A 26,128-nucleotide genomic window follows, 5' to 3' on the forward strand; every position below is an offset into this window, starting at 1 on the left:
ACATGCAGCTGTGGTGGGCAGAACACAGATGCAGACCCAATGGATGGGGGGAAAACAAGTGCTCTTGGGAGGGAGAGGTAAGAGAGAAAGAGGTGAGGAGCCCAAGATCTTGGTTGAGGTGAAGCGTAGGGAGAGTGAGGTGCTCAGCCAGCTGCGTCCCACGGTCAGGTGGCGGAGTGCTGGTGGGCCATGGGTGTTCTCGGCGATCAGGCTGGAACTTTTCTTCTGGTTTGGGAGTCTTTCAGGCTAGGAAGTGTCTCGGGCTTGGTGTTTGTCATCGTCTCTGGAGAGAAAGAAAGAAGCATCAGTCTCTGGCTTATGAGGTGAGGGAACTAACCTGTAGCCCTTTTGTACTCCCCTGGAAGCTGCCAGAGGGTACAGAGCGGCGGCGCTTAACTTGCCACAGCTGTGAGAGCCGCGCCCTTTAGCCACGCACTCTCCGGCTGTCCACAACAACCGGTAGTACTGAAGCAGAGCTGTCCTTTTAGCACCAGGAGAGCGTTAGCATGAGGAGCAATGTTTATCCTGCAGGGAAGCGCAGGAGCCTTTGCCACAGTGGCTACTAAAAATAAATGATTGATTGAATAAGTAAGTTGTCCTGTATCATATTTGTATTTCACCCCATCGTGTACATTGGCAGTAGGCATGACAACCCATGCTGACAGTTGCATCACATCCAAACACTGTTGCGTGCCTCAGCATAACCGGATGTTATATGTCTGAGCATAAGGTAGATACAGCAGAGGTGGACAAAGTACCCAACTTCATTACTCAAGTCAAAGTACAGATCCCACTGGTCAAATGTTACTCCGATACAAGTGAAAGTTGTTCAAATTTTTACTTAAGTTAAAGTACTGAAGTATTTGCTTTTAAAAATACTTAAGTATTAAAAGTACATTTTCTGTCAACACGTTGTATTATTGCTACAACGCTTACAAAATCTAATGCTTCTGAAGCGACCGACTGGACTTACTGACTAGCTTGTAGAAGCTGTAGATTAAACACCTTTAAACACAGATTTCTACATTCTGTGTATTTGGCAAGATTATGCTAAAATATATTTCTGAAAAGACTTCAGATAAGGAGGGCGGCACGGTGGTGTAGTGGTTAGCGCTGTCGCCTCACAGCAAGAAGGTCCGGGTTCGAGCCCCGGGGCCGGCGAGGGCCTTTCTGTGTGGAGTTTGCATGTTCTCCCCGTGTCCGCGTGGGTTTCCTCCGGGTGCTCCGGTTTCCCCCACAGTCCAAAGACATGCAGGTTAGGTTAACTGGTGACTCTAAATTGATCGTAGGTGTGAATGTGAGTGTGAATGGTTGTCTGTGTCTATGTGTCAGCCCTGTGATGACCTGGCGACTTGTCCAGGGTGTACCCTAGTCTGGCTAACGCGACTTCAAAGCTCTACGAGCTATTGGTCTGGCCAAGCTATTCATCCCAACCGTTTCCCAGAGCCCGTGGTTGACCCGCCTCCCTGAAATGCCTCAGTTTGCTACTGGTCGAAGCCAGAAAAGGCTGTGACGAAGCTTAAACCAATCACATCACTCTTTCCTCTGACGTATGTGACGCGACGATAGGATTCTCGCTGAGCCCCATTGATTTGGCTACTAGCAGGGCTAACTGGTAGATTAAACTCTTACCGAAGCCGGTCGGGAGCAAGGCGAAAACGTCCTTCCTTTCAATAAATACCTCCAGGGCTGCTCTTTGCTCCGTTTTCAATGAGAACTTCCCGTTGAATGCTTTCAATACAGCATGATTCTGTAAACAATCTATGGCTTCCGGTCGCAGTTCTACTACGTCACTGCCTTGAACACGCCTCTACCCAGGGCCGTTGGAGATGCTCAAAGTTGATTGGCTCCCGATTTTTCCGGAGCTTGGAAGAGCTGGAGATAGCTTGCCTGGCCAGACTAAGCTCGCAACAGGCCCTCGTGTTGCGTCACGCTTAGGGTGGGCGGGCCCAGGCTAGGTGTACCCCGCCTTTCGCCCGTAGTCAGCTGGGATAGGCTCCAGCTTGCCTGCGACCCTGTAGAACAGGATAAAGCGGCTAGAGATAATGAGATGAGATGAGATTCTATTTTAGCTTATTTTCTCTTCTCTTACTGTTTTTAATTGTACTTGAACGTCCTTTTATAACGTGTTTCTTCCTCCGTCCATTCACCCTAACACTTTTTTTGTTTTCTTTCAGCGTGACTGCAGTGCATGATGGTATATATTGTTTGCTTAGTGACCATTGGTTGCACACTACTTTTCATGATGCATTGTGGGATACTACTGTATGAGTGCACTATATACAGTAGGGTGTAATAATTCTCACTATACATTCGGACAGCACTACAAAATGGCAAACTCACTATATAGTCCGCTATATAGTGAGTAGTGAGTGATTTCGGACACAGCGCCTGTGTGTCATTGGCCTGATGTGGTTGTTTCTTAATAGAGCGGCGCTGCAACATATCTGCATCATATTAAATAAACTCGTGATGCGACAGGCCATCTTGAGCAGTACAGTTGGCAGTTCAGCTCATGATAAAGTCTGACACGAAATGCCCTTGCAGCTTGGCAGGTATCGAGTCTGACGTATATTAGGTGCTTTCGGTACCTTCACAGTGGAGCCAGAGTGGGCTAGTGGACTACATGCCGGTGAGAGGAGACGCTGCAGTGTGGCAGTGAATCTAATCTACTGCTGGGACTGTAAAGCTGCTCCATGATGCTGTCAGTCTTTCTGTTGAGGGTTGTTTTACAATCAGGGTACCCAAGCTAAAAATCACATTTAACACTTATTATCTTCAATATCAAAAGGCTTCACACACACATTATCTCTAGCCGCTTTATCCTTCTACAGGGTCGCAGGCAAGCTGGAGCCTATCCCAGCTGACTACGGGCGAAAGGCGGGGTACACCCTGGACAAGTCGCCAGGTCATCACAGGGCTGACACATAGACACAGACAACCATTCACACTCACATTCACACCTACGGTCAATTTAGAGTCACCAGTTAACCTAACCTGCATGTCTTTGGACTGTGGGGGAAACCGGAGCACCCGGAGGAAACCCACACGGACACGGGGAGAACATACAAACTCCGCACAGAAAGGCCCTCGCCAGCCACGGGGCTCGAACCCGGACCTTCTTGCTGTGAGGCGACAGCGCTAACCACTACGCCACCGTGCCGCCTCCGTGATCTCGAGAAAACAAAACAATTATTTCATGATCTCGAGTAAACAGCTGAGAAATGGTTCATTCAGGTGCGCCAAGAGACTTGTGATATGCTGACTTTGGGGCTATTTCTCATTCTGTATAGACGCAACTTTGGTCATTAGAATGTCTGGAATAATCGATCACCTAATAAGGCAATATTTTGATCAGGGGTTGACACAGGGAGAGATTGCATCAAGTCTTTTAATAAGGGATAATTTCAAAATTAGTCCGCGGCACCTCCGCAGAAGACTGGCCCGGCTTCGTCTCAGCGCTGCTAGAAATCTCAGCTGTTTTCTCGAGATCATGAAATAATTTTGTTTTTTCGAGATCACGGAATAATTGTCTTGTTTTCTCGAGATCTCGAATTAGTTGTGTTGTTTTCTCGAGATCCTGAATTAATTATGTCGTTATCTCGGGATAACAAGGTGAATAAAAAAAAAAAGGATTATATGAAGGGCCTCTCACGGCTTCTGTAATTTTTGGTGAATGTATGGCAATATATGTCATATTTAGCAAAATTACTCGTGTCATTTAGAAAAAGTGCTTTTTTGGCCACAGGTAGCTCCAAAAGGGATGCACTTAAATCATTCTTTATACCATAAAACAAATATTTGGTTCCGTATCATTGGAAACATAGTTACTGTAAGTTTTAATGTTGAATGCCAGTAAGTTTTCAGACTATTTCGATCAAATTAGTATGTAATTGTGTCACAAAAAATGTCCTCTCCGAGACAGCTAATTTTTCTTCTTTTTATTTTTATATTTTTTAGTGGTACACTTAGGTAAAGAAAAAACAAGAATTGCCATCAGTTACCATTACAAAAACACATCAAAACAAAAAACAAAACGAACAAACCAACAAAAAATTAAAAAAAATATACAATCTGGATGGGCATGTTTCTAAAGTATTCAATATAGTATAATTTCAGTCATTCTGTCATTGATATGTATATATTCCATTTCATCCATTTTTCTACGCATGTGTCAACTTGCAGTCTTATGTGTCAAGACAGCTAATTTTTCAATATAAAATAACATATCTAAAAAGGGCGGCACGGTGGTGTAGTGGTTAGCGCTGTCGCCTCACAGCAAGAAGGTCCTGGGTTCGAGCCCCGGGGCCGGCGAGGGCCTTTCTGTGTGGAGTTTGCATGTTCTCCCCGTGTCCGCGTGGGTTTCCTCCGGGTGCTCCGGTTTCCCCCACAGTCCAAAGACATGCAGGTTAGGTTAACTGGTGACTCTAAATTGACCGTAGGTGTGAATGTGAGTGTGAATGGTTGTCTGTGTCTATGTGTCAGCCCTGTGATGACCTGGTGACTTGTCCAGGGTGTACCCCGCCTTTCGCCCGTAGTCAGCTGGGATAGGCTCCAGCTTGCCTGCGACCCTGTAGAAGGATAAAGCGGCTAGAGATAATGAGATGAGATGAGATAAGATATCTAAAAAGATTTTCATCCTAAAATGTGGTCAAGATATTGGGACATAAATATTCGAGACAACTAACACAAAGCTTACAGCCTTATATTTAAAAGCACTATGGAAGTAGTGGATTCTGAATTGTCGAAAAAAAAAAAAGTCCTCTCCGAGAATCACTTCATTTGTTTTTCCCAGCCCTGCTTAAAGCTACACTTAATCTTCTTATAATACAAACTATTACACGTGCCTATCTGTTCTTTAACTTGTCCTTCACTTAAAAACTGGTACAAGAACCAGTTTGAATCAGTTTGAATTTTGGACCCCTGCGACACAAACTTTGTACCCTGATTGTAAAACAACCCTTGAACGAGGCTTTGGACTCACAGCTCGAGCCCTATATCTGGTCCTGTAGGGGTTAAAAAAAAAATCTGACTATTCTACTAATAACTGTTTATCAAAAAACTATTACCGCATTTTAATCAGTCAGTTGTCTATAGTGTATCATCAAAGCAATGTTTTATCTGTTTTGACAAACTCTGAAATGTATTTGAATCCTGTTTGGATACCAATGACACCATTCAGATTGTTGCTCTCCTCATCTGCCATCTGTTTATATTTCCATAAAATATGCACGTGTGTGTGTTCATGCTCTTACTCTCCTTAACTCGAGCTTTATAGACTTAGCTAATTGATTTTTAAATGAAGTGCTATGGATCGAGTGCTGTTGCAGTGAAGGAAAGCTGGGTTTTGTTTCACTCCGAAAAGGCACTTGTCCAGCTGTAAGTAAAATTTTTTTTTCTTCCTCCCCACGTTTTAATTCCGCTGGAATCTTTTGTTGTCAATCACTGATGTGTCTATTCATCCAGAATAGCATGCTGAGTGAAAGCTGTTATTTTCAATCACCTTGCATTGTCTATAGACATTTTTCTGTCTATTTTTTACTCACCTAACCTGCTTTGGTTGCTGCATGTGTGCTGCTAGCAGTGAACTCCTCCTCGTGCTTGGTTGTTACTGCGTCTTTCTGCAATACAAGTATCTTCTCTTGATTCCCCCCCAGCAGAGTTTGTGATCTGCTTTGCTTTGATTGCCGTCATGAATCATGCAATACGTCCAGATCGCTGCCATTTCATGTGATTTTAATTATTCTATAGATATTGAGGCAGTGCCTAAAAGCAGAGCTCCTGATTAATGTATGAGGAAAATATTTGCAAGGGCCCAAAATCAACCTGAACAGAATAATAATAATATAGCATGTGAACCATCGAATTGTGTAGTATAGTGTATTTCACCTCAATAAATTGCAGCATTGCCTTTTGACAGTGACGGCAATAACAAGATACGCATCACTGTTAGGAATACATATTTATTCATTTCTTTGACACGGCATACCATGCGCCAGAAACAACACCATGACATTATTATGGTGTGACTCTGCTGGGTCATGATGCACCTTCCTCCTTGAGTGTTCTTGACTTGGCGAGGCGTTGTGAAGGGGTTTTCCTTCAGCAAGGAAAGAATTCTGTGATCATCCACTTCAGTTATCTTCCGTGGTCTTTTAGGCCTTTTGGTGTTGTGAACTCTAAAATGCATTTTTTTTTTCTTTTTAAGAATGTACCAAATTTGTTGATTTGGCCACTCCTAAAGTTTCTGCTCTCTCTCTCTCTCTCTCTCTCTCTAAGGCAGCTGGGCCATAGAAGGTTCACGCTGCATGCTGCACGCTACACGCGTGTAAAGAAAAGTGGACAAACGTAGCATGACTTGCTCTGGGCCATAGAACGGCGTTCACGTTGCACGCTGCACACTTCACGCGTGAAGCGAGAAATGAACATGCACACTTTTTTCTAGGCGTGAAGATGGAAATTCCAGTCAATGCATGCGGTCACCGCCGCGCCAGCCAATCAGAACGGGTCTAGGGAGATAACTCTATGCTTTCAGGGGAAAACTTCAGAAAAAATATAATTGAATGGTATAATTGAAAAATAGTTCTTCATCGGGATTGTCAAGCAGATTATAGAATGTTCGGTGAAATTCACCACGGGTTTCTCTCAGAAGGAAGTGTTCTCGGCTCCAAATTCTGTTCCTTTTTCTCTTCCTCTGTCTCAGTAAAAGCAGAATGAGGCAATCATCGTCATCCGAAGAGTCCATATTGTTGGTTACTCGGTCAAAGTAGAACAGACGCAACACGTGAACATCCAAGCATGAAGTTTAATGGCCCAGGGTCCGGTTCTTCACGTGAACGTGTAGCGTGTAGCGTGCAGCGTGCAGCGTGAACCTTCTATGGCCCAGCTGCCTAATAGGTGTGTTTTTGTTTGTTTGTTTATCCTAATGATGGCCTCCACATATTTAGAGTTCCCATGAACAGATTCAACGCTTGGAATCAACTCTAGACAGTTTATTTCCTTAAACGTAGACGGCCTTTCGATTTCTTAAAATCTGTGAAATTTAGTTCCCTCTGAAATTTGGTCATTGTGATGCATGTTTATTTTTGTAATATTTAAAAAAAAAAAAAAAAACCAGGCCATTCTGTGGCTGGGAAGTTATTTAATTTGAGGGGATTCCTGAGCAAATAATGTGCATGAAATGGCTCGCTTCGCGCAGTCAAGCAGACAAAGTCTGTGTGCACATGCGCAGGTTTACCTCAGTCGTCGTCATCGTCTTCATCTTTCGGGTTTTAGCGCAGCTGGTATCCCCACATACCTGTTTCAAATTATTTTGTATCCCAAAATACCTTGCACAAACGGGGAAAGCCCACCACATAATGCATGACGTACAGTGGTGCTTGAAAGTTTGTGAACCCTTTTGAATTTTCTATATTTCTGCATAAATATGACCTAAAACATCATCAGATTTTCACACAAGTCCTAAAAGTAGATAAAGAGAACCCAGTTAAACAAATGAGATAAAAATATTATACTTGGCCATTTATTTATTGAGGAAAATGATCCAATGTTACATATCTGTTAGTGGCAAAAGTATGTGAACCTTTGCTTTCAGTATCTGGTGTGACCCCCTTGTGCAGCAATAACTGCAACTAAACGTTTCCGGTAACTGTTGATCAGTCCTGCACACCGGCTTGGAGGAATTTTAGCCCGTTCCTCCGTACAGAACAGCTTCAACTCTGGGATATTGGTGGGTTTCCTTATATGAACTGCTCGCTTCAGGTCCTTCCACAGCATTTCCATTGGATTAAGGTCAGGACTTTGACTTGGCCATTCCAAAACATTAACTTTATTCTTCTTTAACCATTCTTTGGTAGAACGACTTGTGTGCTTAGGGTCGTTGTCTTGCTGCATGACCCACCTTCTCTTGAGATTCAGTTCATGGACGGATGTCCTGACATTTTCCTTTAGAATTCGCTGGTATAATTCAGAATTCATTGTTCCATCAATGATGGCAAGCCGTCCTGGCCCAGATGCAGCAAAACAGGCCCAAACCATGATACTACCACCACCATGTTTCACAGATGGGATAAGGTTCTTATGCTGAAATGCAGCGTTTTCCTTTCTCCAAACATAATGCTTCTCATTTAAACCAAAACATTCTATTTTGGTCTCATCCATCCACAAAACATTTTTCTAATAGCCTTCTGTCTTGTCCACATGATCTTTAGCAAACTACAGACGAGCAGCAATGTTCTTTTTGGAGAGCAGTGGCTTTCTCCTTGCAACCCTGCCATGCACACCATTGTTGTTCAGTGTTCTCCTGATGGTGGACTCATGAACATTAACATTAGCCAATGTGAGAGAGGCCTTCAGTGGCTTAGAAGTGACCCTGGGGTCCTTTGTGACCTTGCCGACTATTACACGCCTTGCTCTTGGAGTGATCTTTGTTGGTCAACCACTCCTGGGGAGGGTAACAATGGTCTTGAATTTCCTCCATTTGTACACGGTCTGTCTGACTGTGGATTGGTGGAGTCCAAACACTTTAGAGATGGTTTTGTAACCTTTTCCAGCCTGATGAGCATCAACAACGCTTTTTCTGAGGTCCTCAGAAATCTCCTTTGTTCGTGCCATGTTACACTTCCACAAACATGTGTTGTGAAGATCAGACTTTGATAGATCCCTGTTCTTTAAATAAAACAGGGTGCTCACTCACACCGGATTGTCATCCCATTGATTGAAAACACTGGACTCTAATTTCACCTTCAAATTAACTGCTAATCCTAGAGGTTCACATACTTTTGCCACTCACAGATATGTAATATTGGATCATTTTCCTCAATAAATAAACGACCAAGTATTTTTGTCTCATTTGTTTAACTGGGTTCTTTTGATCTACTTTTAGGTCTTGTGTGAAAATCTGATGATGTTTTGGGTCATATTTCTGCAGAAATATAGAAAATTTTAAAGGGTTCACAAACTTTCAAACACCACTTTAGTATCTTGAATGAGGTCACGGTGAAGCAAGAAAAAAATGGCTGAGAATTTAGAGCCACGTGGTTCTAAATTCATTAATTGTTCTTTTAGGAAAAAAGTAATAAAATCAGAAGTCTGTGATTCGAATTCAGTCGCTTTCAGTCCACTAAAACAAATAATTGGGTGTCAGGGAAAATTCTTTTTATGATCTAAACATGAAAAATCTGAAAGGCAGTCTATAATTTGTCACAAAATAATGAGGAAACAGGTCACACCTGGCCATGAAACTGCTTATCAGTCAATTGTCCAATTACTTTTGAGCTTGTAAAAATGGAGGGATTATGTAAAATAAGAGTAGTGGGGGTTGGTTTTCCAGCCTGAGGAGCAATAAAGCGACTCCTCCCCACCACAGCCTGGGGGTGGTGCCATGGGAGGCTGGTACCTAGCACCCTCTTAGTCTCCCAAATCTAGGTATGTGTCTGTTCTGGAATCCAGCGTCTGCTTATTTGGCAGTATCTCTGCATTTGCCAATATCTGGCCACCAGATATTGGCAAATGCAGAGATACTGCCGAATAGGCAGACGCTGGATTCCAGAACAGATCCCTGAAAGAGAGCTACTGTTCATCCTAGGTGACTTCAATGCCAGAGTGGGTGCTGACCACGACTCCTGGCCCATGTGTTTGGGAAGGTTCGGCACCGGGAAGACAAACGAAAATGGTCAACGAGTGCTGGAGCTCTGCTGTCATCATGGTCTATGTGTCAGCAGCACGTTCTTCAACACCAAGCCCCAACACAGAGTTTCCTGGAGACACCCGCAGTCCAAACGCTGACACCAACTTGACCTGATCCTCACAAGACACTCCAGTCTACCGAGTATCAAGCTGACACAAAGCTACCGGAGGCGCTGACTGCGACACTGACTGCTCCCTAGTGTGTAGCAAGGTGAAACTGCATGCAAAGAAACTGTACCGCACGTGAAAGGAGGGAAGACCAAGGATTGACACCACCAAGACGCGAGACCAGGGGAAAGTGGAGGAGTTTGCAGGTGCACTAGAACAGTCTCTCCCTGGCCCGTCCAGTGCAACTGCCCAAGAAAGATGGGAGCACTTTCGAGATGCTGTGTACAACGCTGCCATGTCCACCTTTGGCAAGAAGACCAGCAAGTTCGCTGATTGGTTTGTGGCTCACTCCGTAGAAATGACACCAGTCATCGAGGAGAAGAGAAACACCCTAGCAGCATACAAAGCCTGTCCTAGTGAACGTAACCTGCAGGTCCTCCGGGCCGCATGCAGCAAAATTCAGCAGAGCACCGGGCATTGTGCTGACGACTATTGGCTTCAGCTGTACACCCAGATACAGACCGCAGCTGACATGGGCAACATCAAGGCGATGTATGACAGTATCAGGCACTGGGACCAACACAGAAGGAAATTGCACCTTTCAAGTCCGTAACAGGTGACGTAATCGAGGACTGGGCAAAACAGATGGAGCGCTGGGTAGACCATTACTCTAAACTGTACATCAGAGAAAACATAGTTGCTGAAGATGCCCTGAATGCCACTGAGTGCCTGCCTGAGTTGGAAGAGCTCGACAGAGAACCAACTCTTGAAGAACTCGGCTAAGCCCTGGACTCCACTGCTTCCGGCAAAGCTCCTGGGAAAGATGGAATACCAGCTGATGTCTTGAAATGCTGTAAAGGAACCCTCATTAATGAGCTCCATGAAATCCTCTGCCTTTGTTGGAGAGAAGGTGCTGTTCCACAAGACATGAGGGATGCCAACATTGTCATATTGTACAAAAACAAAGGTGACAGGAATGACTGCAATGACTACCGTGGTATCTCCCTCCTCAACATCATCGGGAAGGTCTTTGCTCGGGTTGTACTGAAGAGGCTCCAAGTTCTTGCAGAAAGAGTCTACTCAGAACCACAGTGTGGTTTCCGAGCCAACAGAGCCACCGTTGACATGATCTCCATCAGACAGTTGCAGGAGAAATGCAGATAGCAAAGGCAGCCACTTTTCATAGCCTTTATTGATCTCATGAAAGCTTTTGACCTAGTCAGCAGGGGTGGCCTCTTCAAAATCCTCCCCAAGATCGGATGTCCACCCAGGTTGCTTAGCATCATCAAGTCTTTCCATGAAGACATGAAGGGTACAGTGGCCTTTGACGGCTCAACTTTGGATGCCTTTAACATCCAGAGCGGAGTGAAACGGCTGTGTGCTTACATCCACCCTTTTTGGGATCTTCTTCGCTGTACTGCTGAAGCATGCTTTTGGTTCTGCAACAGAAGGATTCTACCTCCAGACTAGATCAGATGGAAAGCTCTTCAACCTCTCCAGGCTAAGAGCACTGACCAAAGTCCAGCTGAAATGCCTACGGTACGTGACCTTTTTGCAGATGATGCAGCAGTCACTTTTCACTCAGCTGATGACCTTCAGCAGCTCATGAACCACTTCAGCAAAGCTTGTCGAGACTTCGGGCTCACCATTAGCCTGCATTGCAAAAAAATGGCATCTTAGCAAGTGGAAATATCTTGAATATCGTTGAATTGATCTAGCGTTTCCTATTAGAAGAAAATAAGACCAATTCTGAGATTATTAAACTTGGTTCTAGATTGCAACCAACTTATTCCAAGATGTCTTATCAAGTAAAAATATCTGTCCATGCAGCAAGATAATTTTACTAATATTAAGTAATTTTCTCCTCAGATTCAGTTTTCAATATTTTGCAGTGTGAAGAAAATTCAGGTCATGGCTCAGGATGCTGAACTGCCACCCACCATCAGTATCTCTGATCACGAACTGGAAGTTGTCCATGACTTTACTTACCTCGTCTTCACAATCTCAGACTCCCTCTCACTTAATAGTGAGCTCAACAAGCGGATTGGCAAGGCAGCTACCACTATGTCCAGACTGACAAAGAGAGCATGGAACAACAAGAAGATGACCAAGCACACTAAGATCCATATCTACAGTGCATGCGTTGTGAGCACCTTCCTTTATGGCGGCGAGTCCTGGACTCTGCGCGCATGGCAGGAGCAAAAACTCAACACCTTCCAAATGTACTGCTCACGACGCATCTTGAAGATCACCTGGCAGGACAAAGTCACAAACAATGCTGTACTAGAGAGAGACGGAATCCCCAGCACATTCACACTGCTGAAGCAGAGACGCATGCACTGGCTCGGCCACGTCGTGCGTATGGACGATGGTCAGATCCCTAAAGATCTCCTGTACGGTGAGTTAGTGCAGGGAAAACGCCCCATAGGCAGACCACAACTGCGTTACAAGGACACCTGCAAGAGGGACATCAAGGCCTTGGGCATTGACCTAAACACCTGGGAAGCGGCAGCCTCAGAACGATCAGTCTAGAGACAGACTGTCCAGAAAGGCCTCTCCACATTCAAAAAGACGCTTGCCCAAGAATCGGAGACAAAGAGACAGAGAAGGAAAGCCAGAGCCCAGTCTGATAGATCAGCGTCAGACTTCATATGTGCCCTGTGCAGGAGAGACTGTCACTCCCACATCAACCTGTCTAGCCACACCCGGCACTGTACCAGAATCAACGTCCAGAGCACAACTCCATAGTCTCTTGAGACTGAAGGATGCCTGTTATTATGTAAAATAAATGGTTGTAATTCCTAAATTGTTGATGCAATTATCTTGTTAAACCCATTTTATTAAAGCTAAATTCTACACTTCAATCCCATATCGATTGCTTCGTTTCAGATCTATTCTAGTGGTGTACAGGCGCAGAATTACAAAAAAATTGTCACTGTCCCAATACATTTGGACCTGACTGTATTATGGCAATACCTTAACAGTAAACCTAGGTGTTTTGGGGTTTCCCTTCAGTAGAGTGCTGGACAGGGATGGACATGTGTGAATAGAAGGCGATGCTGAATAATGCGGGTTTCCTCACACACTCCTGCAGCTGAATGCATGTAATATATCAGAGCATGTGTGGCAGTTTGAGGTCATCATGATGACTGTGCAGTGGAGTGCAAGCAGGGGGTTTTGCTCATTAAATCAGTGTTTCCCATCTCAGCACTATAACACACTCATCCATCAGGGAACTTCTCCACATTCACTTGCCTTTTGGCTGCCTCCTAGGGGAAGGCCAGGCTTGCCCCATACACCGCTGCACTGATTTATATTGTCAGGTTGCTGGTACACAAATCACTGAGAGAAAGTAGGGCTTGGGAGAAAGCTCAAAAATAGTTTCTGGGTAGATGTTTATGAACAGATGTTCCAAACCACAAACTCCAACTTCCTCCAAGTCCAATGCCTTGAACCTCTGCTCTGATACTAGATTCCTAACAATGTGCTGAAAAGAATTTCATGTAGTACATTTGTATATGAGACAGTAAAGGCTGTCTTGCTCAGTTTCTCCAACGGACTTGAAGGAAATGTATATTTTTAAATAAAATAGCATTAGGGGTAGTAACTGTAAATGTTCAAGACATTTGACTCTGGAGGAATAAGGTTAAAAAAATACTACTAATAATAAAAGGCTGTTAATCCAGCCCAAGCCAGTGCATTCTTGGTGCCGGTCCCAAGCCCAGATAAATGGGGAGGGTTGCATCAGGAAGGGATGTTATATTAGGAAAAGAATGCTGGAGATGGAGTTGTCAGGTAGAAGGAAAACAGGAAGACCAAAGATGAAATTGAAGGCCTGTTCCCACAATACCGATAACTAGAACTACAACTATAAATACATCAGTCCCCTGTAGTTTGTGGTTGGTGGCCACACCAGACCGATAACGATACCTATAGCCAAGGCCTGGGTTTATTGGTATCGGTGAGATTGCTTCTGGAGCATTTTATTTTTTCCCCCCCCTCAGGCCTGGATCTAATCTGATAAAACTTCTGACCCATCAGGTAATTGTTTACATGTGACGCTGTCTGAGCACATGCTATTTTTCCCCGGGCATCTTTGTACATCCTTGTAGCATCTGCCTTCATGAGCATGATGAACCCATGACCATGCATGCTGAACATCATGACAACAATGGAGAGATGCAAACATTAGCACTAAACATTACCACTGAAACCATCTCATTCAGATTCTTATTGCGGCCAGTAAAATATCATTATGACCCCACACACACACCTGTTATTTTGATACTGTACAGTATAGTGGACATTTGTGCATTGGAATTATCTTGTTTTTTTGTCTATGACAATATTAAATACTTACCTGAGCAATAAAGCTAATCTTTCCTTGGCACTGATTTGGTCTTCTGTTTGTGGTTGTTTGTTTTGTCAAATCTCCTTCCCCTAAGTGAAGAATCTGCATAAACTGCACCTCAGACATTCATAAGTATTGGAAAAAACTTATCTTCATGGGAAGACGATTCCCGAACAAGAGAGTGGATTTCTCCCAGCTTTTCTCCGTGCTGCAGGATCTCATGCACCCAGATTCTCCTTTTCTTCTTCTTTCAGCTTTGCCTTCTGTGCAAAATGAGCATCAAAAGCAGCTTGCTGTCACTGTCAGCCATTGTGTCCTGCTGAGTGCACTGGGTGTGCACACAGCATACAACCGCTACATTTTCCAGTGAAAACTGACAACCACGTATATTTATTTACCTGAGTGTCGAGACCAACCGATATTATAGTCGGGATTAGAGTTGTGGTGTGACTGCTCCAGACTGGAACTAAATTCAGGCAGAGGTATAGTCATAGTTGTAGTTATAGTTACAGTGCCTTGAAAAAGTATTCATACCCCTTGAACTTTTTCACATTTTTCCACCTTACAACCACGAACTTAAAAGTTTTTTATTGAGATTTTATGTGATAGACCAACACAGAGTAGCACATAATTGTGAAGTGAAACGAAAATGATAAACGGTCTTCAAAATTTTAAACAAATAAAAATCTGAAAAATGTGGTGTGCATTAGTATTCAGCCCCCCTGCGTCAATACTTTGTAGAGCCACCTTTTGCTGCAATTACAGCTGCAAGTCTTTTGTGGTATGTCTCTGCCAGCTTTGCACATCTAGACACTGAAATTTTTGCCCATTCTTCTTTGCAAAATAGCTCAAGCTCAGCCAGATTGGATGGAGAGCGTCTGTGAACAGCAATCTTCAAGTCTTGCCACAGATGCTCAATGGGATTTAGGTCTGGATTTTGACTGGGCCATTCTAACACATGAATATTCTTTGATCTAAACCGTTCCATTGTAGCTCTGGCTGCATGTTTAGGGTCATTGTCTTGCTGGAAGGTGAATCTCCTTCCCAGTCTCAAGTCTTTTGCAGCCTCCAACAAGTTTTCTTCCAGGATTGCCCTGTATTTAGCTCCATCCCTCTTCCCATCAACTCTGACCAGCTTCCCTGTCCCTGCTGAAGAAAAGCATCCCCATAGCATGATGCTGCCACCACCATGTTTCACAGTGGGGATGGTGTGTGCAGGGTGATGAGCAGTGTTAGTTTTCCACCACACATAGTGCTTTGCGTTTAGGCCAAAAAGTTCAACTTTGGTCTCATCTGACCAAAACACCTTCTTCCACGTGTTTGCTGTGTCCCCTACATGGCTTCTGGCAAACTGCAAACGGGACGACTTATGCCTGTCTTTCAACAATGGCTTTCTTCTTGCCACTCTTCCAAAAAGGCCAGATTTGTGGAGTGTACGACTTATAGTTGTCCTGTGCACAGATTCTTCCACCTGAGCTGTGGATTTCTGCAGCTCCTCCAGAGTGATCATGGGCCTCTTGGCTGCTTCTCTGACCAGTGCTCTCCTTGCTCGCTCTGTCAGTTTAGGTGGACGGCCATGTCTTGATAGGTTTGCAGTTGTGCCATACTTTTTCCATTTTTGAATGATGGATTGAACAGTGCTTCTTGAGATGTTCAGAGCTTGGGATATTTTTTTATAACCTAACCCTGCTTTAAACTTCTCCAGAACTTTATCCCTGACCTGTCTGGTGAGTTCTTTGGTCTTCATGATGCTGTTTGTTCTTCAGTGTTCTCTAACAAACCACTGAGGCCTTCACAGAACAAGTGTATTTATGCTGAGAGTAAATTACACACGATAGGACTCTATTAACTAATTAGATGACTTCTGAAGGCAATTGATTGCACTGGATTGTATTTAGAGGTATCAGAGGACAGGGGTCTGAATACTAATGCACACCACATTTTTCAGATTTTTATTTGTTTAAAAATTTGAAGACCATTTATCATTTTCATTTCACTTCACAATTATGTGCTACTCTGTGTTGGTCTATCACATAAAATCTCAATAAAAAACTTTTAAGTTCGTGGTTGTAAGGTGGAAAAATGTGAAAAAGTTCAAGGGGTATGAATACTTTTTCAAGGTACTGTATCAGTGTTGTGGGACCGGGCCCTTATGGATGTGGTGAAGGAGGATATGAGGATGATTGGTGTGACAGAAAAAGATACAGAGGACAAGAAGAGATGGAGGGGCATTATCTGCTGTGGCGACCCCTAATGGGAACAGCCAGAAGAAGAAGAAAAGGCTGTTGGGCAGCACAGTAGGTAGTGCTGCCACTAAACAGGACCGAGGCCCCTGGATCCACCCTGAGCTCAGGTGTGAGTGGAGTGTGAAGTTATGATGTTCTCCTTGTACCCATGTGAGTTTCTCCCAGGTTCTCTGGTTTCGTCCTACATCCCAAAAACGTGTCAGTAGGTGGATTTGATCATCTAATTTGCCGCACGTGTGTGTGCATGGTGCACTGCAATGAACTGGTGTCTCATTCAGGGTGTGTCATGCCCAGTGTTCCCAGGATAGGCTCTGAATCCACTGACCAGGATACCAGGTTACTGTGATGATGAGTGGGTGAGAGAGTGAGAATGTTTTTGGGATACCAAGTGACGCAGCAGTCTAATCATTACTATAGACATGACAGCATAGCATGTAAGTCCATTCATTTAAACCTATAATTTGCCTTGCAGCTGACACTCTGTTAGAGTCACTCTGTTGTAGGAAATTCATGAACAACTTCTGACCAATCAGAATGAAGAATTTATCGACGCTGTCATGTAATTGAAAAGAACGCAGGTCAGCAGGACCAGAAAGTAAGAACAAAACGATCAGATCTTGCTTCAGTATTTTGTTGTTCCTTTATGTCAGAGTGGCGTGTGTATGCTATGAAACGTTTAGCGGCGTGCTGTGTATACACCTGGACTCCCCGCTGACAAAGCCAATCAGGTCAGGCTGCTGGCGCAACAGGCGCAAACTGTTCTGTTTGATCTGATGACATTCAGCGATGTGTTTTGTAAAAGCTTGCTGTGTGAGACTTTGATCCTTACTTCCTAGTCGCCTGCAAGATGGAGATTAGTGTTGGGTTTTGCAAATTTCACCTCTTCATTAGACTGCTAGTTTGTTTTGTAGTTCTCTTTTCACTTCCTGGATATTGATGACTAATTGGAAGCATTTTGATTAGCAGAATGAATATACGCCTACTGGGCAGTTTATAAGACTCCAACTGAATAATTTTTTTTTGTGTTTCTTCTTTGGCAGAAGTACAGATATCAAGATGAGGACAACACCTCTCCTCCAGAACATGGCTCGACTCGTCTACCCGGGGATGTTCAGCCTCCCGAGCTGGTGCAAGTGTCTGAGAAAAACATCTCCCAGATCGAGAATGTCCACGGCTTTGTGTCTCATTCACACATCTCCCCTATGAAGGTAAGAGTCTTTTGACTTATTCTTCGCATTTTCCCCCCTGTTCCATTTCCTACAGCATACAAGCAAGTCTGTGTCTCATCTCAAACATGCATAAACACTGTGTGACAGATTCCTTTACAATGCAGCATCCAAACACCCATTCCAACAGCCTGTATTTTCCATATATTTTCCCATTTGAATGTAATACAATTCTGATTGTATTACATTTTCACTTGGTCTTTTTTCTGATCTTCAGCTGTTCAGTTTCACTGATCTCATGCCCACTTGGAGTTTCAAATTTTGTTCTTAGCTGATAGGAGTGGAGCCTGATGTAGTCTTCTGCTGTTGTAGTCCATCTACCTCAAGCTTCGGTGTGTTGTGCACTCTGAGATGCTTTTCTGCTCACCACCGTTGTGAAAAGTGGTCGAGTTACCATAGCCTTCCTGTCAACTCGAATATACATGTACTATATCTAAACATTCTGTTTTATTCTGTCCACATTCACTGGATATGAGCAATCGCATGCTCTGATTGGCTACTCTACTACTAGGCTATAACCTCATATACCGTGAGTAGAGAAAAACAAAATGGTGGCGCGTGTTGCTGAACCAACCAGGGACGAAATAAAAACTCTATTCGAAAACAAAACCCTAAAAATGATCAAGTATTTAAAAGAAACAGAAATAGCTAAAAGAATATAAATCCCCCCCCCCAAAAAAAATAATAATAAAATAAAAAACAACTCCTGTTCCACACTCCAGCCCAGTAGGTGGTGGTAATACACCTTTAAATTGGTTTGTCAACCGCCAAAAAACCCTAAAGAAGAAGAAAGATGAAAACCCCAAAACATGCAAAGAATATAGACTGAAAGTATTTGATGATAAGAACGTATCTTTTTTTTTAAAAAATTTAAGAATTATTATAGCATTTTTCACAAATCGCTACTGTCATTTCGCCGGTTTGTTTACATTCTCAGCGGAAATGATTTGGTCGGATGTTTTGTATAAAGTTTTTATTTATTGAATTTGCAAAAAATAAAAATAAAAATGCTCCTGTAGTGAGACCCTGATGTGGGTGGAGCACAGAAGCACGGTAGGCGGTTGTTTGCTTCTTCATTATTTTCTTTATTTTGGCTTTTCAGCACAAAACTCTCTCTCTCTCACTCACTCACTCACTCACTCACTCACTCACTCACTCACTCACTCACTCACTCACTCACTCACTCACACACACAGGCTATTATCAAGCCCTCGGCCCTGATCTCCCCTTCTCACTCTCCTTTTATAAGGCGTAGTCACTGAAGAGACACACAAACACACGTTAATTGACAACAGTTGTAGCGATACAACCACTCACCTTCCCTGACTCCGCCCTCCATTCACAGACCGACGCTCGGCCACGCTCTCACTGCCACACACACCCGGACGGGACAGGGAGTCCACCACCACCATCTGCACCCCCGGCCTGTGGACCACCTCGAATTTAAATGGCTGGAGGGCAAGATACCAACGGGTGATCCGCTTGTTGGCATCTTTCATGTGGTGGAACCACTGGAGGGGTGTGTGGTCTGAACAGAGGGTGAAAGGGGGTCCCAGTAGGTAGTACTGGAGGGCGAGGACTGCCCATTTAATGGCTAGGCACTCTTTCTCTATCGTGCTGTACCTGCCTTCCCGCATTGACAGCTTCTGGCTAATGTACAGCACAGGATGCTCCTCCCCCTCCACCTTCTGGGACAGAACGGCCCCCAGCCCTCTTTCTGATGCGTCCGTCTGTAAAATAAAGGGGAGAGAGAAAAGTCAGGGGAGTGTAACAGTGGCCCCCTACACAGTGCAGCCTTTACCCTAGAGACAGCCTGTTGGCATTGCTCCGTCCACTGGACCGGATCTGGTGCTCCCTTTTTAGTGAGATCAGTCAGCGGGCTGGTGACGTCTGAATAATTAGGTATGAACCTACGATAGTAGCCAGCCAGCCCCAGGAACTGTCTCACCCCCTTTTTGGTCTTGGGCCTCGGGCAGGCCGCAATTGCTGCCGTCTTATTAATTTGGGGATGGACCTGCCCATGGCCTAAGTAGAAACCCAGATACCGTACTTCCACTTGCCCAATTGCACACTTCTTTGGGTTGGCTGTGAGACCCGCCCGCCTTAGCGACTTTAGGACGGCCCTAAGGTGTTCGAGGTGCCGCGGCCAGTCATTGCTGTACTGTAGATGACAATATCATCGAGATATGCGGCTGCGTAGGTGGTGTGGGGGCGGAGGACCCTGTCCATAAGCCACTGGAACATAGCGGGCGCCCCAAACAACCCAAAAGGAAGTGTGACGAATTGGTGTAAGCCAAACAGTGTGGAAAAGGCCGTTTTCTCTCGGGACAAAGGAGTCAAGGGGATCTTCCAATACCCCTTCGTTAAATCCAGTGTTGAATCAAAATGAGCAGTGCCTAATCGATCGAGCAGCTAGTCAACGCGAGGCATTGGATACGTGTCACATTTAGACACTGCTTTGACTTTCCTATAGTCCACACAGAACCGGACCAACCCATCGATCTTGGGGACCAGGACCACTGGGCTGCTCCAGTCACTGTGGGTGATAGATGCTGTTGTGGATAGGCTTAATCCCCAGTAACCCATACAGCTCGCGCAGTGTGCATGACATAAATTTAGTGCCTTGATCTGTCAGGATTTCTTTTGGAATCCTGACCCGGGAGACAAAGTGAAAGAGCACTTCCGCAATACTGCGTGCTGAAATATTGCGGAGAGGCACTGCTTCTGGGTATCGTGTTGCATAGTCCACCAGAACTAAAATAAAGTGATATCCCCATGCTGACTGATCTAATGGCCCGACGCGATCCATCTCAATTCTTTCAAAAGGGGTCTCGATTAAAGGGAGAGGGCGCAAAGACGCTTTTGGAGTGGCCACGGGATTTACTAATTGGCGTTCGCGGCACACCGCACACCACCAATGGACATCCCCATGAATCCCTGGCCAGTAGAACTGGGCCATTATTCGGGCTAGTGTTTTATCCTGCCCTAAATGTCCGGCCATGGGATTAAAGTGAGCCGCCTGGAATATGAGTTCCCTGGCGGCTCTTTGAGATTAATAACTGTGTGATCTTTTCACCAGTTTGAGTGTCCTGCGTCACTCGGTATAACCTATCCTTAATAATAGCAAAGTAGGGGAAGGCCTGCGTCGCATTTGGCTGGAGAATTTTTTTTTTAAAGATTTTTTTTGGGCTTTTTTCACCTTTATTGGATAGGACAGTGTAGAGACAGGAAATGAGCGGGAGAGAGAGACGGGGAGGGATCGGGAAATGACCTCGGGCCGGAATTGAACCCGGCCCGGGTCCCCAGATTTATGGTATGGCGCCTTATCCACCTGAGCCACGACGCCCCTTGGCTGGAGAATTTGACCATCGATTACTCTCACTTGGTCAAATGCATGCTGCAGAGTCCCGTCTCGCGACTGCTCTAACAGGAAATCCCCAAGGGAATCCCCGAGAGAGGGAGGAGGGGCGGGGTGCTCCTCACTCCATGTATCGCCCTGATGCAGTGCTGACGTAGACGGCTCTGTGACAGCTTCTCCCGCCAATGCTAAGACCGGGGTCTTCCCCAGACGGATTACTGCAGGACCCACTGCTTAGTATGTGCGTCATTAATTTCTTAAAACCCGGTCAGTCAGCCCCCAAAATCAGCGAGTGGGTGAGATGAGGGTTAACCGCCGCCTTTACACTATGCTTTTCCCCCCGAAATAGAATGTGGACGGACACTAAAGGGTAGTTGTGAACATCCCCGTGCGCACACAACACCTTCACCACTTGTGCTCTCTGCAATGCCTTACACCAGGCTTTGGTGGATTGAGGTCTGGTTACAGCCGGAATCCATCAAAGCCTGGTACGTATCCCCTTGGACACTTACTGGTATACGATATGCTCCGGCCTGATCGAGGGCGGTTTCTGGCGCGTCGGGGACCTGGACCACCGCGCCCACCTCCATCACGGAGCACTGATTTTGGAGATGTCCCGGCTCCCTGCAGCACCAGCACACCGGCCCAGGCTCTCCCTCTGCACTGGTGTTATGGATATCACTCACCTGGGAGGGAGAAGACACAGACAAGGAAGGGGAAAACGGGAGGACACCACGGGTGCGCCGGGACGGCTGGGGGTGCGGGAGTTGGCCCCCGCCTTCGCGGTGGGGGAATGGGGCGAGGACGGGAAGCAGAGAGAGAGGAAAGAGGAGAAGATGGCTTCCTGTTGTCGGAACTGCCGCCATGTGGTCTTCTGCCAGCTCGATAGCTTGGTCCAGCGACGCTGGGTGATGACACTGGACCCACTCCGCTGTTCCTTCCGGAAGTCGTGCGATGAATTGCTCCAGTGTCACCAGGTCGATAACTCCCTCGGCATCGCGGCCGTCTGCCCTCAGCCACTGCCGGCAGGCGTCCCGGAGTTGTTGCCGAAACGCGAACGGTCGGCCAACCTCCTCCAAGCACAGCGAGCAGAAGCACTGCCGCTGTTGCTCTGGGGAGCGGCTGACACGCTGGAGGATGGCTCTTCGGAGGTCCGTGTACACGAGCCGGCTGTCGGCGGGGAGCTGCAGCGCAGCAAGCTGCGCCTCACCCGTCAGCAGGAGGAGGAGGCACGCTGCGCGCACTGGTCGACCGGCCAACCCCACGCCTCCGCTGCTTGCTCAAAGAGTGCGAGGAAGGCTTCTGGATCGTCGGGCGGACCCATCTTTGTTAGGGTGAGGTGGGGAGGGTCCGCTCCGGTGGCGGTCGTGGACCCCGCCGACATGAGCAGTTGCCGGAATGCCTGGTGGTCTTCCTGTTGGGCCAGCACCAAGGCTTTGAACCATTGTTTCTGCTCTTTTCGGAGGGCGACCAGCACTTGGTGCTGGTTCTGCTGGGCTGTGGTGAGGGCGCGGATCAGGTCCTTGAACAGAGAGGACTCCATGGGGCTGTTCCCTTCTGCACTCCCGGGTTTCGGCACCACTGTAGTGAGACCCTGATGTGGGTGGAGCACAGAAGCACAGCAGGCGGTTTTTTGCTTCTTAATTATTTTCTTTATTTTGGCTTTTCAGCACAAAACACTTGAACTCTCTGTCTCACACACACACAGGCTATTATCAAGCCCTCGGCCCCAATCTCCCCTTCTCACCCTTCTTTTATAGGGCGCAGTCACTGGAAGAGACACACAAACACACGTTAATTGACAACAGGTGTAGCGATACGACCACTCACCTTCCCGGACTCTGCCCTCCATTCACAGACTGATGCTCGGCCACGCCCCCGCTGCCACAGCTCCGTTTCTCAAAATCCAGTGAATGTGGATAGGATAAAACAGTTATTCCTCTCAATCTCGTCATACATGGCTTATGGTCAACTCAGTGCTACGTGCCTCGTCGGCTATCAGCTCATGTATGACTCAATTTCGTGGAATAACTGTTAAATGTTTCCTAATTTATTTCAGTACATAAAATGAATAATGCTCAGGTGTGAAGCTGGACATAATATCCAATTTAAAGGAGTTTTAAAAATCCTTTGAACCTAATATAAAAATAACCCCAAAATCTATCTTCTGTAAAGGCACACGGTACAAACTTATTCACGTTCCCATAATTGGCTGGACTTCAAGTCCATTGATTTTTCTCCAGGCCTGTCCAAAGAGGCCTTTAGCTATAATGAGATTGGCAGTGGTGAGATCGACCTCTACTGATATCCCTAGTGCTCAAAGAAAGACTAACCTAATTCTGTAAGCATGACACAATCCTTTCCTAGCTTACTCCATCACAACACGCTTAAGTGGAGACAGTTTGCACAGGGAAAGAGCCGAACTGTTCATCTCGTCTGAAACTGGAAGAACACTTGTACTTTTTTTTTTTTTTTTCCAAACCCACATGGAACAGAACCGCCCAGATTGGCACTACAAGCTTTTTAAAGAAGAGAGTTTTGGCTGAGCTCATCCCAGTGCAGCTGGATGAGAAGCTGTGCCAGGATGGGGTGAGTTTGGGACCAGGCAGCCACAGATCACTGCTGCTCCATTCTCTCTCACAAAGCAGAATAAAAAGCCCTGCCTGTCACCTCTCATCAACCTCAAGTGCACAGAGCCAGAGTTAGCGCTTGCTCACTCTCTCTCTCTTTCACTCACTCACTCACTCACACACACACACACACACACACACACACAGAGGCACTGTCATCACTGTGAGCCTGCATTTCTCTTAAATCAGCTCATGCATTCAGACTGGTGATGCTGCCTGGCTGCTCGCCCAACTGGTGGCTTCTCTCTCTCTCATTCTGCCCGTCTTTTATTACTAGATATGATAATATGAGAGAGAAATATGAATAACACATCCAGCTAGCGTATCGTTTCAGCATCCCTCAGTTAGAACACGAAGGTCATATGAGGACAATAGCTACAGTGATTGAGACGGTGATTCAAATTGATTTGTCGTCAAATTCAGCTTATGAGATGATGACAGGTCAGGCTTTTACTTTAGCAGATATGATAGATGTCTTACTCCACCTTGTGGCTGATGTGGGTAACTGAAGGAGCTCTCACTAAAAAAGAAGCGAGGCATATTTATATGTCGTCACCCATTTCATGTGTGTAGAACACCGTGTGAATTTTCATGACCATTTTTTAACTTTATCTAGAGGTTACATGCTTGCTTTGTTGATGTGTGTGTGTGTGTGTGTGTGTGTGTGTGTGTGTGTGTTATTGAGAAGCTCATGTGAACAGCCTGGTTTAAATCCGCCGCTTTAAATAGATTTGTCAGATTATCATCTTGTCTGTGCACCGCTGCATGCTCCATTAAGCCAAATTCTGGATGGTGATGGACTGACCAAACACACTGTGGTTTAACCCACCTACCCATGATGCACCACGGTCCTCTGGACCAGCTTCTATTTAAAGAGAACTGCCTACAGGCATTTATCACATTCATCACAACCAGGATTGTGTTGCATTTTAAATATTTCAGAGTCGAATGCAAAATTTTCTATTGTGGCATTTTAATTAGTAACGATGTATTTCTGAGCATTTCTGCCCCTGACTGGGCTTTTACGTTTGCTCTCTGTGAGGGTTTGGCTTGAATAGCCAGAACAGATGGCGATGACATCTTGTGGCACTCCAGGTCGCTCAGCTGAGCCGACCTGTGACTGGCTTATGTACCTGTAAATGCCTGCGCATGGTGTGATACACACACATACTATGCAGTTCCGTATGGGTATCATGGGTGTCATCTAGTCACAAAAATCCTATACCTTGGAAATTAAACTTAATACTGAATTAATACTCAGCTTTCAGCATTTCTGAGAGCTTTGGGTATTAACGTAGACATCTCTGTCTCTCCATTGATTTCCATTCCTACATATTTATAACAGATGTATAGACATTTCATGTCCTTACAACGTTGCATGTCTTTGTTTTTATTGCGTGGTCCACTAATCAGTTAATCACTAATTGTATTTCTTCATTCTTCCCGTGATTTGGTTCAAATTCATGATCTAGCTCACGGTTTCACATAATTTCAATTTTTTTTTTTTTTTATTTAAGATATAGACTACAGCATGCATTTTGTTGCCTCTCAGCTCATGTTGATTTGTGCCTTTCATGTCTGAACTGAATAAAGCATCTTGGTTCTGCTGAAGTGAGCGAAGCTTTGGCTGTTATCACTCAGAGCCAGCTTTTTCAGTATTGTATAAACTTTGGCCTCTGTTCTATGGCTTTGTCTGTTCCTTTTATTGGCTTCTACTGCGCATCACTGCGGTTGCATGCTTCCTCTGTAGGTAGAGTCTCTGGAGTGCGTTTTTGAGAGCTCGTCCCCAGTAGGAGGAGAGGAGGTGCCGGCCCCTGCTTTCTCCACACTATACTCTCGCAATGAGACACTCATGCAGGTAAACACCCAGTGTTGCAGTATTCAATTAGGTTCTTTTTTTGTTCACCCTATCATTTCAAAAAAACATACAAGCGGGTTTTGTGAAGGTAATTTTGGAAATGTGAAGAAAAAATGTCAAATATTATTTTGAAGAAAAGGTGTGTTGTAGTATTCATTTCAGGCACTAGATGGCAAGGATGTTACAGTGCTTGCTGGGTGTTCCAAAAACATTAGATCTTTTTCTGTATCTTTGTGTTTTTAAGCAATAGGGCAAACATTTCCTGTTGGCTTTGGACAGGCCAACATCATTGCGGTTATTTGGACAGGCCAACATCATTGCGGTTATTTGGACAGGCCAACATCATTGCGGGTTATTTGGACAGGCCAACGTCATTGCGGGTTATTTGGACAGGCCAACGTCATTGCGGGTTATTTGGACAGGCCAACGTCATTGCGGGTTATTTGGACAGTCCAACGTCATTGCGGGTTATTTGGACAGTCCAACGTCATTGCGGGTTATTTGGACAGTCCAACGTCATTGCGGGTTATTTGGACAGTCCAACGTCATTGCGGGTTATTTGGACAGTCCAACGTCATTGCGGGTTATTTGGACAGTCCAACGTCATTGCGGGTTATTTGGACAGTCCAACGTCATTGCGGGTTATTTGGACAGTCCAACGTCA

General features: G+C 45.2%; 1 protein-coding gene across 10 annotated transcripts in view; it reads left to right on the plus strand.

Annotated features, from left to right (window-relative positions):
• dlg1a (discs large MAGUK scaffold protein 1a) overlaps positions 1-26,128 on the plus strand; it is a 430,819-nt gene that overhangs the window by 209,510 nt on the left and 195,181 nt on the right. For 5 of the 10 annotated variants that reach the window (XM_060919862.1, XM_060919864.1, XM_060919863.1 and 2 more), the window contains exons 4-5: positions 17,433-17,600; positions 25,357-25,464. In XM_060919862.1, the coding sequence (XP_060775845.1) occupies positions 17,433-17,600; positions 25,357-25,464 (276 nt within the window). The remainder of the gene's footprint in view (positions 1-17,432; positions 17,601-25,356; positions 25,465-26,128) is intronic. The other 5 variants (XM_060919866.1, XM_060919867.1, XM_060919870.1 and 2 more) reach the window with 1 other exon arrangement.

Source organism: Neoarius graeffei, chromosome 4 (genome assembly GCF_027579695.1).
Source record: "Neoarius graeffei isolate fNeoGra1 chromosome 4, fNeoGra1.pri, whole genome shotgun sequence".
Lineage (NCBI taxonomy): Eukaryota > Metazoa > Chordata > Actinopteri > Siluriformes > Ariidae > Neoarius > Neoarius graeffei.